Below are 12,879 nucleotides of genomic sequence, written 5' to 3'. Positions count from 1 at the left end.
TGAGGTTTTACCTCACATCCATCACATTGGCAAAGACATTTAACTTTTCTCTTATTTGTGTATTGAAATGTTTGCTGTTTTGGTTCATGATAAAAAAAAAAGAAAAACCTTGAAAGCACGGCAAAGTTTTCTTTCCTGAAGAGTTTAGAAACTAAAAGGAAAAATGCAAAAATTTGAATATATATATATATATACATATATATATACATATTCAGGGCTTCACAATATACTACAAAGTAATGATCATCTAAAGTTGATCACTGGGGACAAATCTTCAAGATGCAGGAACAATTGAGTATAGTTTTATAGTGTATGTATATATATATATATATATGTATATATACATATATGCATATATATATATGTATACCCAATGTAAGAAAAGATTTTATAGTATAAAGAGAATTAAACTTGGAGTCAATACATGAACTCAAGTTCAGGCTCCTAACTAGTCTAGTGAACATGGAGAACTCCAATCATTCAACTTCAGTTTCTTCATATATAAAGTAGGACTAACTTGCACTCCTTACTTCACAACACTGTTAAAATGAATATTGACATATACCATTATCAATCTAAAACCACACATTCCAGAAACTGTAACATTTGCATATCTTGAGGTTTAGAAGGTACCACAAAGGTTATTTATTTCAACTCATAAATGAAATAAGTTCCCCTTACAACACTTCATGTTGACTCTAAAGACCTCTAAGGAGGAGTTCCTATCACCTCTCAGTCCATTCCATTTTTGGACAATTGTAATTTTAGGAAGTTTTTACTGAGAAAGTAAGTAATAAGTTTAAATTGGCCTCTTTTCAACCAATGCTCCTGGTTTGGTCCTCTGGGGAACAAAACAAAAACAATTTTAAAAAAACCAAATCTAATGTCTTTCCCATGACAGTTCTTCAAATACTTGGAAACAGCTATCCTATTTTTCCCGGCTTCTTTTCTCCAAACTAAACATGCTCAGCTTCTTTAACCCATCTTCACATAACAGGTACAACAAAACTCTTCATCATCCTAGTCGCCCTCCCGTGAACACTCTATCTTTTCAATGTCTATCTTAAACTAGATGTGATCACAATACTCTAATTGCTACCTTCCATTATATCTCAAGCAGGTTTTCGGAAAGCGGATTGCTATGGAGACGTACCCTATTAGGGTCAGCTGTAACAAGCACTAAGGTCTCCAGCACTAGCATCCCTTGTCCTGTCCATGCAATCGTCGTCCCCTCCCCCACTCTCCTTTCCCTGCTTCCCCATCTATAGACTGGGACCCAGAAAGGAGGGAGAAGCGAGGCAGGAAGATAAGGAAAAACTCCGAGAGGAAGAACTGAAAAGCAGACTAGTGAATCACACAGATGGGAAGGAGGAAAACAAGAGCACGTTTACCTGCAAGTAATCCCGCCCCCTCTCTTGGTTAGTCCAATCACTGGAGCCTATTTGGAGACAGTGAAGCCCTGAGCGGTGCATTGGGGGCAGGGAAAAGGGAGCCCTGGTAAACAATAAGCCGGAGTCTGAAAAGGTGCCTCTTCTCTCCTTCTTCGTTCCTCTTCCCTCCTCCCTTTTTCCCTCCTCCTCTTCCTCCTTCCTCTCTCCTCTTTCCCTCTGCCAAGGCTGCCTCCACCTTCTGCACCACCGCCTGCAGCAGGAGCCTGGCGCTGTCGTCCCCTGGCCACCGCCCCCGGGGCATGGCATATCTGATGGCAGCTTTCTCAGTGGGCACGGCTCTGGTAAGTGAAGAAATCCTCTGCAAATTACAGTCATTGTCATTTTTCTTTACTCCTTCCATCTCCTCCTTCTCTTCCTCCAAGTGTGGAAGACACCGCTTTTGGGAAGCAGAGTTAGTGTTATGGGGAGGGGAGGAGGAGTTGAGGTAGGGAGGTGGATGATGAAGTCAGGAATTGTGCATCACTGACAGAGGCATCTTTTGATGTCCCGTTTCAGTCCCTAAGACATTGTCTGAAGATCCTGGGAAAAGGCACCGTTGTTTCTATGATTTAGTGCTTCTTTCTTTTAAAGGAGGGCAACATCCTTTGGAACTCCCACTACCTCAGCAGAGGTTCTTGAAGGACCTGGTTTAGAAGAGAGGAGTTGGGAGAAGCTGGTAGATCCAATTTCTCGGTTTATCAATGGGAAACTTTTCTTCAAGGCTTCAGTAACAGTGTCTGTTGGTTGTGACTTTCCTCCAGATTGTCTCTTTGCTCTGGGAAATATCGCTCCAAAACTAAATAGAACCTTTTCCTTGCCTCTGAGAAATCATCTCCCCCCCCCCCCAGACTTAAAGGGGTTAAAAGCAGTGATGTCTACTGGGAAACAGTGGTAGGGAAGCCAGGGGAAACCTTAATTCCTGCCAGGAACCTTTTTTTTCTGTAGGTAAACTTCGGACATCCTATATTTTTTTTAAAAAAAGAACGCTTTTATGTTGCTCACAGAATATACCATATAAAGAATTCGGTGGGGATGGGAAGGCTTTCATTTTAATGAGGTGCTAGGTTACAAAAGGACAAGAAACTGAATTTTATTCAATGTTTTCCCATTGCAAGGATCAAAAAGCACTCTCTCAGCCATCTTCCCTTGCCTCCATTTCTTTTATACAAACATACTAAAAAGGGAGGAGGGGGCAGAAATCGTGTGTGCATTATACTGAACAAACTTTCATAATAGTGTTTCTATAATTAACACATCAATGTTCATTTTCTCATAGTCTGAATTTCAACTTATACAGACTATATATAGAAATTACCCCATCTCAATAATTACTTCTTTCTTCCCCCTTCCCATCACATGTTGACAAAGGCTTCCTAGATACAGGTTTATTAGCCAATAGTGACAGCACCCACCTATTTTTCTTTCTTCTCTTTTACGTCCCCCCCCCCCCATCTATAACATCCTGAATTTGAAGTCAGCTGTACTCTGCAGGAATTGACCTACAGTTACCTCTCGCTCTGAGCTCATGGGGATTTTAAAAAAAAGGCTCATTTTCTGAGCATGCTCTGTTTCGTACAATTATCTCCTGTGATTTCCAAACAGGTTTACTGTGAACTAACGCCTAAGGTTGCTAGCTCAATATAGAAAAGATTTGATGTAAGGCATATGAAATGGAATTAGGAGATATTTGGTTAAAAACTGGTAAGAAAATTGAACGCATTCAAGAGATATGTCCAGGTGCATCCTTTCATTTTCTTCCAGCTGCTTTCTTTTGTAATTCTTCATCATACTCCAAGGAACCTCATTATCTTGCAAAATCACTTCAACTTTGCTATTCACACCTCATCAGTCCTCTCTATTTCTGGGACCCCTTTGAGTGAAGGATGGAGTGGAGAACTCCTCTCAAACCTCCAATTAAGGAGGGTGTCTAGGCCCGTCATCTCTTCTTGTTTCACCAAGCTGCACTGCTTTGAACTTTTCATCATGCTTAAACTCTGGGTACTTTTCTCTTTCCCTTTCCTCTCCCTCCCTCTTCCCCTTTTATGTGCTATCTTCCCTCATCTTGTAAGCACCTTGAAAGCTTAACCTACTTCTAGTTTTTCATATATATATCTCCCTAACATGTAGCATAGGACTGGTCATTTATTATTCTACCTTGACATTATGAAAAATTCAAAAACTCTCAAACTTAAACTTTCAAACAAAGCCCCATGAAATTTAGTTTTATCTAGTTGAACGCTTGGATAAACATTCCATTAAGATTCATTGTCACTGTTTTTAATATTGTGGATTCTTAAATAAAAAATTCAATAAAAGCATCAAGTAATTTATTTCTTGTTTGTGCATTATTAACTTTTAAAACATTTAAATCAAGAAGTCTTGGGGTCTTTTAATAGCACCCAAAAAAACGGATATTTAGTTATGAAAAGACATTGAATTAGAAATTATTATTATTATTGTTGTTGTTATTGTTGTTAGGTGTAAATGTGTATTTACACACATACACAGACACTTATATAAACAGGAAGATAAAAAGTTAAGCAAAATTAATCACCAGGGGCAGCCAGGTGGTGCAGAGGATAGAGCACCAGCCCTGGAGTCAGCAGTACCTGAGTTCAAATCCACCTTCACACTCTTAATAATTACCTGTGTGACCCTTGGGCAGGTTACTTAAATCCACTGCCTTGCAAAAAACAAAACAAAAACTAGTCACCATACATTGAAAAAGACTGATGTTATATGCAGGGTTCCACAATTGAGGATCACTCTTTTGCAAAGGAGTAGGAAAACTTTTTCCTATCTATTCTTTGAAGACAGGTTTGTTTATTAGAATTTCACACTATTCAGTTTAAATAGTATTTTATTGTTGTTTTAGATTTGCCTTTTTATTGGTTATATCAATTTTCTACATCTGGTTTTTTCACTTTTCATCAGTTCTTATAAACTATTCCCTACCTTTCTATTTATTACATTCATTGTTTCTTACAACATGAAACTTCCAAAGTTGTAATGGGTTTTACATTATGTTTTGGGATTACATCCATAACATTTATATACCATATTTTAACTATTGTTCAGTCAATGAGCATCTGCTTTGTTTCTAGTTCTTTTATACTACACAAAAATATGCAGTTATAATTATACACACACACACACATACACACAATAGAGTTTGTGTGGAACTATGCTCTCTCCTGCTTTTTCTCCTATCTCTTCAGTACCTCTTCAGTTTCTTTTGATGTTTCATTGAACTCCAGCAGTACCTCTGAGCAAATGAGAATAAACATTTTATTAATTACATTATTTGAACATTCCAGATTGGTTGTATCAACTGATATCTCTGTCATAAATATGTTAATATACCTGTCTTTTAACATTAGCTGTTCCTTTTGCTAACTTTTCCAATTTTCTGAGTGCAAGATAAAGCCTCAGGGTCATATTTTGATTGTCCTTTTTCTCATCTCTCTTATTGTTAGAGTTTTGGAGCATCTTATCATATGGTTTATTAATAGTTAACAATTCTTTTGAGAATTGTTTATTCATATATATTTTAATAGGGAATGATTTTTAGATAGCTATAGATGTATGAATATATTTATATGCTATATGTATATATGCATGTATATATGTATGAATATCTGTATGTATGCATCTTAGATTCCAGGACCTTTTCAGAGATACTTGATATTAAGATATTAATTTTGTACCAATAAGATATTAATTTTCTACCAATAAACTTTTTCTTTTTATTCTAGATGCATTAATGTTCTTGATGTAAAAGTTTTCAATGTTATAAAATCAAAAGTATCTTCTTGGGGCAGCTAGGTGGTGGCAGTGGATAGAGCACCTCTCCTGGAGTCAGGAGGACCTAAGTTCATATCTGACATCAGATATTTAATAATTACCTAGCTGTGTGACCTTGGGCAAGTCATTTAACTCCATTGCCTTACCAACCCCCCCCAAAATTATCTTCATCTTTTGTAATCACTTCTATCTTTATTTGGTTAAGAAATTGCTGTCTACTAATGGTTATGTAAAGTATATTCTCTGCTAGGCATCATTTTTATGCTTTAGTCTTTAAAATTCAGATCATGTATCCATTTTTATTTTATTATGTAGGGTCATGTTCAAGGAACACACATTTCAAGAAACTTTCTATGTAAAGTGTAAGAGGACTAGAAAAGTTAGAAGGGGACCAAGCTTTAAATACCAAACAGAGGCATTTATATTTGATCCTGGAGGAAATCAGGAGTCACAAGAGCTCATTGAGCTAAAGGATGACTTGCTCTAACCTATATATTAGAAAAGTGAGACTAGTTAGGCTATGGCAATAGTCCAGGCAAAAAGATAATGAGGGCCTGAAATATCTGAATTAGGGTAGTAGCTGTATAATTTGAGAGAAAAGTACATGGTTGTGTGTGTTTGTATTCACATACATATATATATATATATATGTATATACATATATATATATATATAAAGTAGTGATCTCACTGCCTGAAGATTGGTGGTGGCCTTGAAAATAACAGGAAAGTTGGGAAGAGGAAAGAGGTAGGAGGGCCCAGGAGAAATACAAATTCTATTTTGGACATGTTGAGTTTGAGATGCTTACAGAATATAGGGCATTTAGTTCAAAATTTCTAATAATTGGTGTTGCAGGATTGGAGCTCAGGTAAGAGGTTAGGCCTGGATATAAAATAATAATTGAATCAAAGATGATTTTTTTTTATTTTTAGTTGCTTTTGAGTCTTTCCATTCATATCCAACTTTTCATGACCCTATTAGTGATTTTCTTGGCAAAGATCCTGGAGATGTTTGCCATTGCCTTTTCGAATTCATTTTACAGATGAGGAACTGAGATAAACATATAGCACAAAAAAGAAAGAGGGTCTAGGTCAGAGTCCTGGAGGGATACCCACAGTGGACATGACATGGATAAGGAAACATCAAAAGAGACTGTGGAGGTACTGGAAGGATAGGAGGAAAAGCAGGAGAGAGCCAAACCCTAGAGAAGAGAGAGAGTATTCTGGAGGAAAAGGCATTTAACAATTTCAAAGGTTGAGGACTGAGAAAAAAGACTATTCGATTTGGTAATTTAAAGGTCATTAGTAACATTGTGGAAAGCAGTTGAAATTGAATGATGAAGACAGATTACCTGAAGGATTAAGAAAAGAATGAGAGCAGAGGAAATAGCAGCACAGTGTACATGTTTCCTCAAAGATTTTAGCCAGGAAGAGGACAAAAGACATAAGATGAGAACTAAATTTAAGATTCAAGATTATAGCATCAAAATATGAATTTAGAGTTCACCTGGACTTTATCAGCTACTGAAGTGAAAAGGAGAAACAAATTTGAATGTTGTGAGAGAAGAAAAGGGAGCACATGTGATACAGAAAGACAGATGGGGAGGGAGGACAAATATGAGACAAGGTTCAAATTAAGCTATTTGGGTTTGGTAACTTCAAGTCATTCTGTTTCTTACCCCCGGCCCTGTTAATTTATTTATCAATTAAATTGTTAAATAGAATTTGTGATCACTTTTAGAAAATCTTTTCTCTGTTTTCCTTTTGGTATTTGACTGTCAACAACAATATAAAACTGTTCCTTTAAATAAACTTTTAAACAATCTGAAATGAAACCAATAGGATTTGAATCCTATTTTGATCAGACATCAACATAGTTTTGTCTAGATCTATGTTGTAGGTATGATACTATGATAATAAGCTGTGTGATGGTAAGAATGTATGATAGTAAGCTGAATTTCTGTTAGTGAATTATATAATAATTATCCTGGTATAGTAATAATAACTTCATCAATATGAAAAAAGTATACATGCCAATTTGAAGCTACTATATTTACTCTAAAGTTTTAAGAAGGGGACCCAATTCAATTATATGTACACCTTGTGTTTCCTTTGCTTTTATAACTTCTAGAATATTATTTATTTTCTTAGGGCTGTTGATACATTACAAAATTATTTTTGCTATTTATCACAAAAACACTTTGGGTCCTGGACACCTGAATTATAATTATATTATCAAAATAAAACTTTGGAAACCAAAACTAAATTTGACAAAAAGGAAATGGAAGCATGAGATAAATGGTTGTTAAAAAATAATTCAATCCGTGGATCCACTGAGTATCCACCATGGATCCACAATAAATTGACTGTTTAAATCTCTGGCCTCTCTGTGCTTTAGTTTCCTTATCTGAGAAAGAAGTGTTTTGAGGATCAAATGGGATAATGGAGAAATACAAAGTATAATAGGAATACTCTTAAGAAATTGAATAACAGGTATATAAAAAATAAAAAATAAATAAATATTATTTAGGTTATGATTTACATTTGCTTTATTTGCCCTAGCTATCATTTCATTTAGTCAATAAAGATTTTTAAGATGATCAAAGAATTTATAATTCAGTTTTATGCTTCAAAGAAAATCATTTGTTAAGAATTATGACTTTACTATAAAATTTTTGGCAATTTACTTTTTCACATTTTGACTTAAAAAAATACAAAAATTATAACCAAAAATCAGCATAAAACCCTTTTTATAAATAAAAATAGATGCACTATTGTTTATAAGAAGATGCCAGTTTCATTGGAATTTTCTTGATTTTGGTAGTTGCTAATTATTAAGACTTTACTTTCATCTCTATAATTTACAAGATCTTATTGCCTCCTTCTTTTTTCCCCCTCCTAGAATGCCAGCAGTTTTTCTTCAGGTGTAACAGAGCCAAAGTCAGTATGTGTCTCAGTGGATGAGGTGGTTTCAAATAGTATGGACAGTACAGAAACTGACCTGTTGAATGGACACATGAAAAAAGTGGACAACAATCTGACTGAAGCACAACGTTTCTCCTCGTTGCCTAGAAGGGCAGCAGTGAACATTGAATTTAAAGATCTTTCTTATTCTGTCCCGGAAGGACCATGGTGGAGGAAGAAAGGTGAGGCAAGCTTATCTGTTGATATTCAGTAAGAAGCAATAGAGAATGCAGAATATAGTGGAAAAAGTATGGAATAGTGGTTGTTGAGTATATCTGTTGATTAAAGGATTGGATGTCTCACTTTCTAATTGGTAAAAGAAGAAGGTTGAACTGATTTTATAATATATTACTATGAAATGTTCCAGTGTTTGGAAATTAAGGTTAGAGTATCTTCAAACTTTGGTCATAGTCAAGTTATGAGAAAGAAAACTTTGATGTATTAAGATATTCATTCATCTGTTATTAGACTTCTTCTTGGGATCTGTTCTTAGCTGTTTTCCTTTCTCAGAAACTATAAGTAACTATTATCTGAAAAATATATTCTTTTATTTTCTTCTTCAGGTCAGCATTTTTTTATTTATTATTTGCTTACCTTTAAAAAGTTAAATTCAGTCTGGAGATTATAGAAAAAAAAAAACAACTCCTGTGGGCCAAAGATTTCACTCTCCTTTATCACAAATCAAAAAATTAGAAATTTTGTCTTCCCCAAAATATACTTAGATATATGAGCTTTTGGTGTTCATGAAAGAAATATTAATTATGAAAACTGGGAATTTTAATTCATGCTAATGGAATGCAAATTTTAAAAATTCACCAAAATGGTAAAAACCTCTCCAAATTAAGTTTTAATTATTTTACATTTTTATTAAAACTTGATAAGCATTTCAATTTATAAAATTTGTACTATAATTGTATTTTTTAACATGTCTGAAACAGGGCATTTCTATATAAATTTTTATTATTTCTTCTTATTTTAAAATTATCTTTTAGCACTTTTTTAAGGTTTTTTTTTTTTTGCAAGGCAAATGGGGTTAAGTGGCTTGCCCAAGGCCACACAGCTAGGTAATTATTAAGTGTCTGAGACCGGATTTGAACCCAGGTACTCCTAACTACAAGGCTGGTACTCCATCTACTATGCCACCTAGCTGCCCCTTTTAACACTTTTAATATCAAATAGTAGGCAAAGAAAATTTATTTTTACTTTTCAAAATAACTAGTAATTTCTACCAGTCACTTGTTTATGATAGAGATCTTTTTTAAAAGATTTTATTTGTTTTGATAGAGATCTTTTTAAAAGTTTTTAACTATTTTATGTCAGAAAAATTAATTACGTTAAATCATATGGGTAGAGACCAAAGAAATAGAGAATGTTGACCCTTGCTTATCTTTGAGAAGTTGGACTTCAGAGAAATTTCTTTGAAGTTGAAGAGAATCAATAACTGATATAAATTTTTAATTCTCTCAGAAATGTTACCTATGTCTCTTCCTCATTTATATCTGAACTAGATATATTCTTGGATTAACATTTTATTTTCTTCACCCTGACTGATTTAACCATTGACTTTCTCCAGGTTCATGAACTAGATATATTCTTGGATTAACATTTTATTTTCTTCACCCTGACTGATTTAACCATTGACTTTCTCCAGGTTCATGAACTAGATATATTCTTGGATTAATATTTTATTTTCTTCACCCTGACTGACTTAACCATTGACTTTCATTTTGCTATATGTCTTGATAAATGTAGCATTTTTTTTGTAAACTTCCCATAAAATGTTCTTTCCCGTAGATGAGAGAATGCTAATTAAAAGGAAGTTACAATACATGTTGAAGGATATTGTGCAGGAGACTTTACTAGTAATTTAAAAACAACTTGACATCTATAAAGGAAAAAAGGAAAAGAAGTGATTGACACCAGTGAAAAATTGTTTTTCTTTAAAAACACAACTTAGTTTTAATCTCAGTATATTTTTTAAGCCTTCATTTTCTATCAGCATCATTTTGTTTGTCTAGTGTTAGCCTTCTGCATTTCAGGAATCTGAACTTATCTAAGTAAATAACTTGCTTCAAAGCATTGTGCAAAAGACACAAAGATGAAAAATGTGAGCTCTACATTCAAGGAGCTTATTAACGTATAATAAGGAGGAAACATATAAGGAAGAATGTGATAAGAGAAATGGAAAGAGATCCCACTACAGTATTATGGGGATTTTGCAGGACAGATCATTTTCAGCTTACTGGAAAGAAGAATGAGGAGATTAGGAACAGCTTCACTAAGGAGGTGGTACCTGATCTGGGACTAGAAGAGAAATAAGAGATGTTGTGGAAGGAATATGTTCTAGGCATGAATGATGGCTTGTATGATTGTGTTGAAGTTAAGAGGTTAGGCTAATATTGGGGGAGCAACCATGTATGATTAGGAAGAATGCTTGAAGGGGAATAAAATGAAATAAAATTAGAAAAGTTATCAAAAACAAATTGTGAAGGTTCTTGAATTAATCATTTCCAGATAATTATTCTTTGAAAAGATGCCAAAATTGTGCATTCTGAAAGTTATTTTGGCAGTAGTATGAAAAATAAATTAAAGGGGGGGGGGTAAGAGGTAGGAGAACAGTTAAAAATCTGTTATAATAGTTTAGGTGAAAGAATGAAGACCTGCACATTGGAGTGGTGGTTATATGATTGAAGAGGAGATAAATGTGAAAGATATTTTGGAAGTAGAATCAATAGAATTTTGCAACTAAATGGATGTTGTGAGTGAAGGAAAAAGAAAGGCCAAAGATGAATGAAGTTATAATCCTATTTAACAGGGAAGATAGTAATATTATCAAAATAATTTACTTTGGTAAGTGTATGTGTGGGTGGATAATACTTTTCATTTTGAGCTTTTTGAATTTCATTTCAGTGAGTATGCAAGTGGAGTTATTTTTCAGAACTGCAATTGAGGCAGGTTATATAGATTTAGAAATCACCTGAGCTAAGTTGAGCAGTAAACACCATCTATAAACAACACTGGGCCTATAATCAGGAGGACCTGAGTTCAAATCCAGCCTCATAAACTTCTAACTGTGTGACCCTGACCCTCTCTTAATCTTTATCTGCCTCAGTTTCCTCAATTGCAAAATGAGAATAATTTTGCCAGGTTGTTTGAGAATCAAAGTCTGATGAATGTTATAGGCATTTGGATACCTCTTTCCTTCTTTCTTTCCCCTTCAAACTAATAATAAATAACAACAATAATAGCTAGCATTTATTTAATTTCATCTTTTATATTTATTATATATTTAAGCAATAGGAATAGATATTAGAAATTAGAATTAGCATCTTTGGGGAAAAAGAAGAAAGAACCAGCAAAGGATACTGAGTTGTATTCATAGATAGTATGAGAATCTAGGAGATAGTAGTGACAAGGAAACCATGAAAGTAGAATACATTAAGAAGGAAAGAAAGAAGGAAAGACAATAACTTCATATATAGAAGAAAGATTAAAGAGAATAAACATTATGAAAATTCCATTGGATTTGGCAGTTGGAACTTTTTGGTTATATAGTCTTTCTAGAAAAACTCTCTCTAGAAACTTTTTCTTCTCAATATGAATTGAACTAGATAATTGCTAAACTCTCTTCAACTTTGAAATTCTGTGACTAGGAGAAAAGCTATATATTTTTAGAATGTCCACTTGGTGGAATTATTATTATCTAACACTGTGAAGGACTAAAAACCTCTTTTTAAAAGAAAAGGATTCTTTTACATTTAAGTCTAAGGTTGTGACTATTTGGTTGAAACTTTAGTATTAAATTAATTTTTTTTTTCTATTTGAGGAAGAGGGTTTTATATGAAAGCAAGAGAAATGATTGAAAATCATCTGGAAATTCCAAGAGGCTTTTTCTATTCCTGGGTCTATATCATCCTTGAAATACCTAGACCTTTGGAATTAGATAGTATTTCTATAAAACTTATTTGTAGCTATAAAAACTTGGCCTGTTGTCCAGGTTTTATATGACAAATATAATTATCAATAAATTAGACATTTTTGGAGAAAGTATATTTTGTAAGGAAGTTTAGAAGTGCCTTGTTAAAACATATTTTTATATCAATGAATAAGAAAAAAATATCAATCAATTGGAGAATTAACTTTTACTCCCCCTAACTAACTAAAATAAAAGTAAATGTAATCACCAACCCAGAAGTTGAAACATTTAGAAATGGTGGGCAGGATCTCATTTTGAATCAACTTACTAACTGGGCATGCGAATTTTTTAAAAGTAAATTTTAATATTTGTCATTAAATGTTTTTAACAGGTATTTCAAATTCTGTTTAATCAGTGACTGACATAATTGTTGACATTGGGAGAAACCATCAGGACTGATCATTCTACACAGTTTACCTCTTTTATTTTTTCTTTTCAATACTTATCTCAGATGCTGTGTACTCTGTAATAAACCCAGACTCCACCCAGACTTAAAAGTGAACCTTTACTCCTTCAATTTCTTAGCATACTCTATTGGACTCCTCCTATTCACTGTTAAGTATTCTTAGTTCTATTATAAAAATATGGGATAGCAGACAGAATGATGGATTTGAAACAGGAGGCTTGATTTTGTTGTATCATACCATACTTGTAGAATCACAGGGTCTTAGGGTAAAATCTGGATGTTAAAACCCCTCTTTTTACT

General features: G+C 33.8%; 1 protein-coding gene across 1 annotated transcript in view; it reads left to right on the top strand.

The window, feature by feature from the left end:
• The first annotated feature begins 1,444 nt into the window (after positions 1-1,444).
• Positions 1,445-12,879, top strand: part of ABCG1 (ATP binding cassette subfamily G member 1) — a 110,818-nt gene continuing 99,383 nt past the window's right edge. The window contains exons 1-2 of the mRNA XM_074213916.1: positions 1,445-1,732; positions 8,136-8,379. Coding sequence (XP_074070017.1) covers positions 1,691-1,732; positions 8,136-8,379 — 286 coding nt within the window. The 5' untranslated portion in view covers positions 1,445-1,690. The remainder of the gene's footprint in view (positions 1,733-8,135; positions 8,380-12,879) is intronic.

This window comes from Macrotis lagotis, chromosome 1, assembly GCF_037893015.1.
Source record: "Macrotis lagotis isolate mMagLag1 chromosome 1, bilby.v1.9.chrom.fasta, whole genome shotgun sequence".
NCBI classification, from domain to species: domain Eukaryota; kingdom Metazoa; phylum Chordata; class Mammalia; order Peramelemorphia; family Peramelidae; genus Macrotis; species Macrotis lagotis.
Note: the sequence above shows the minus strand (reverse complement) of the source record. Positions and strands in the feature narration are given on the sequence as shown.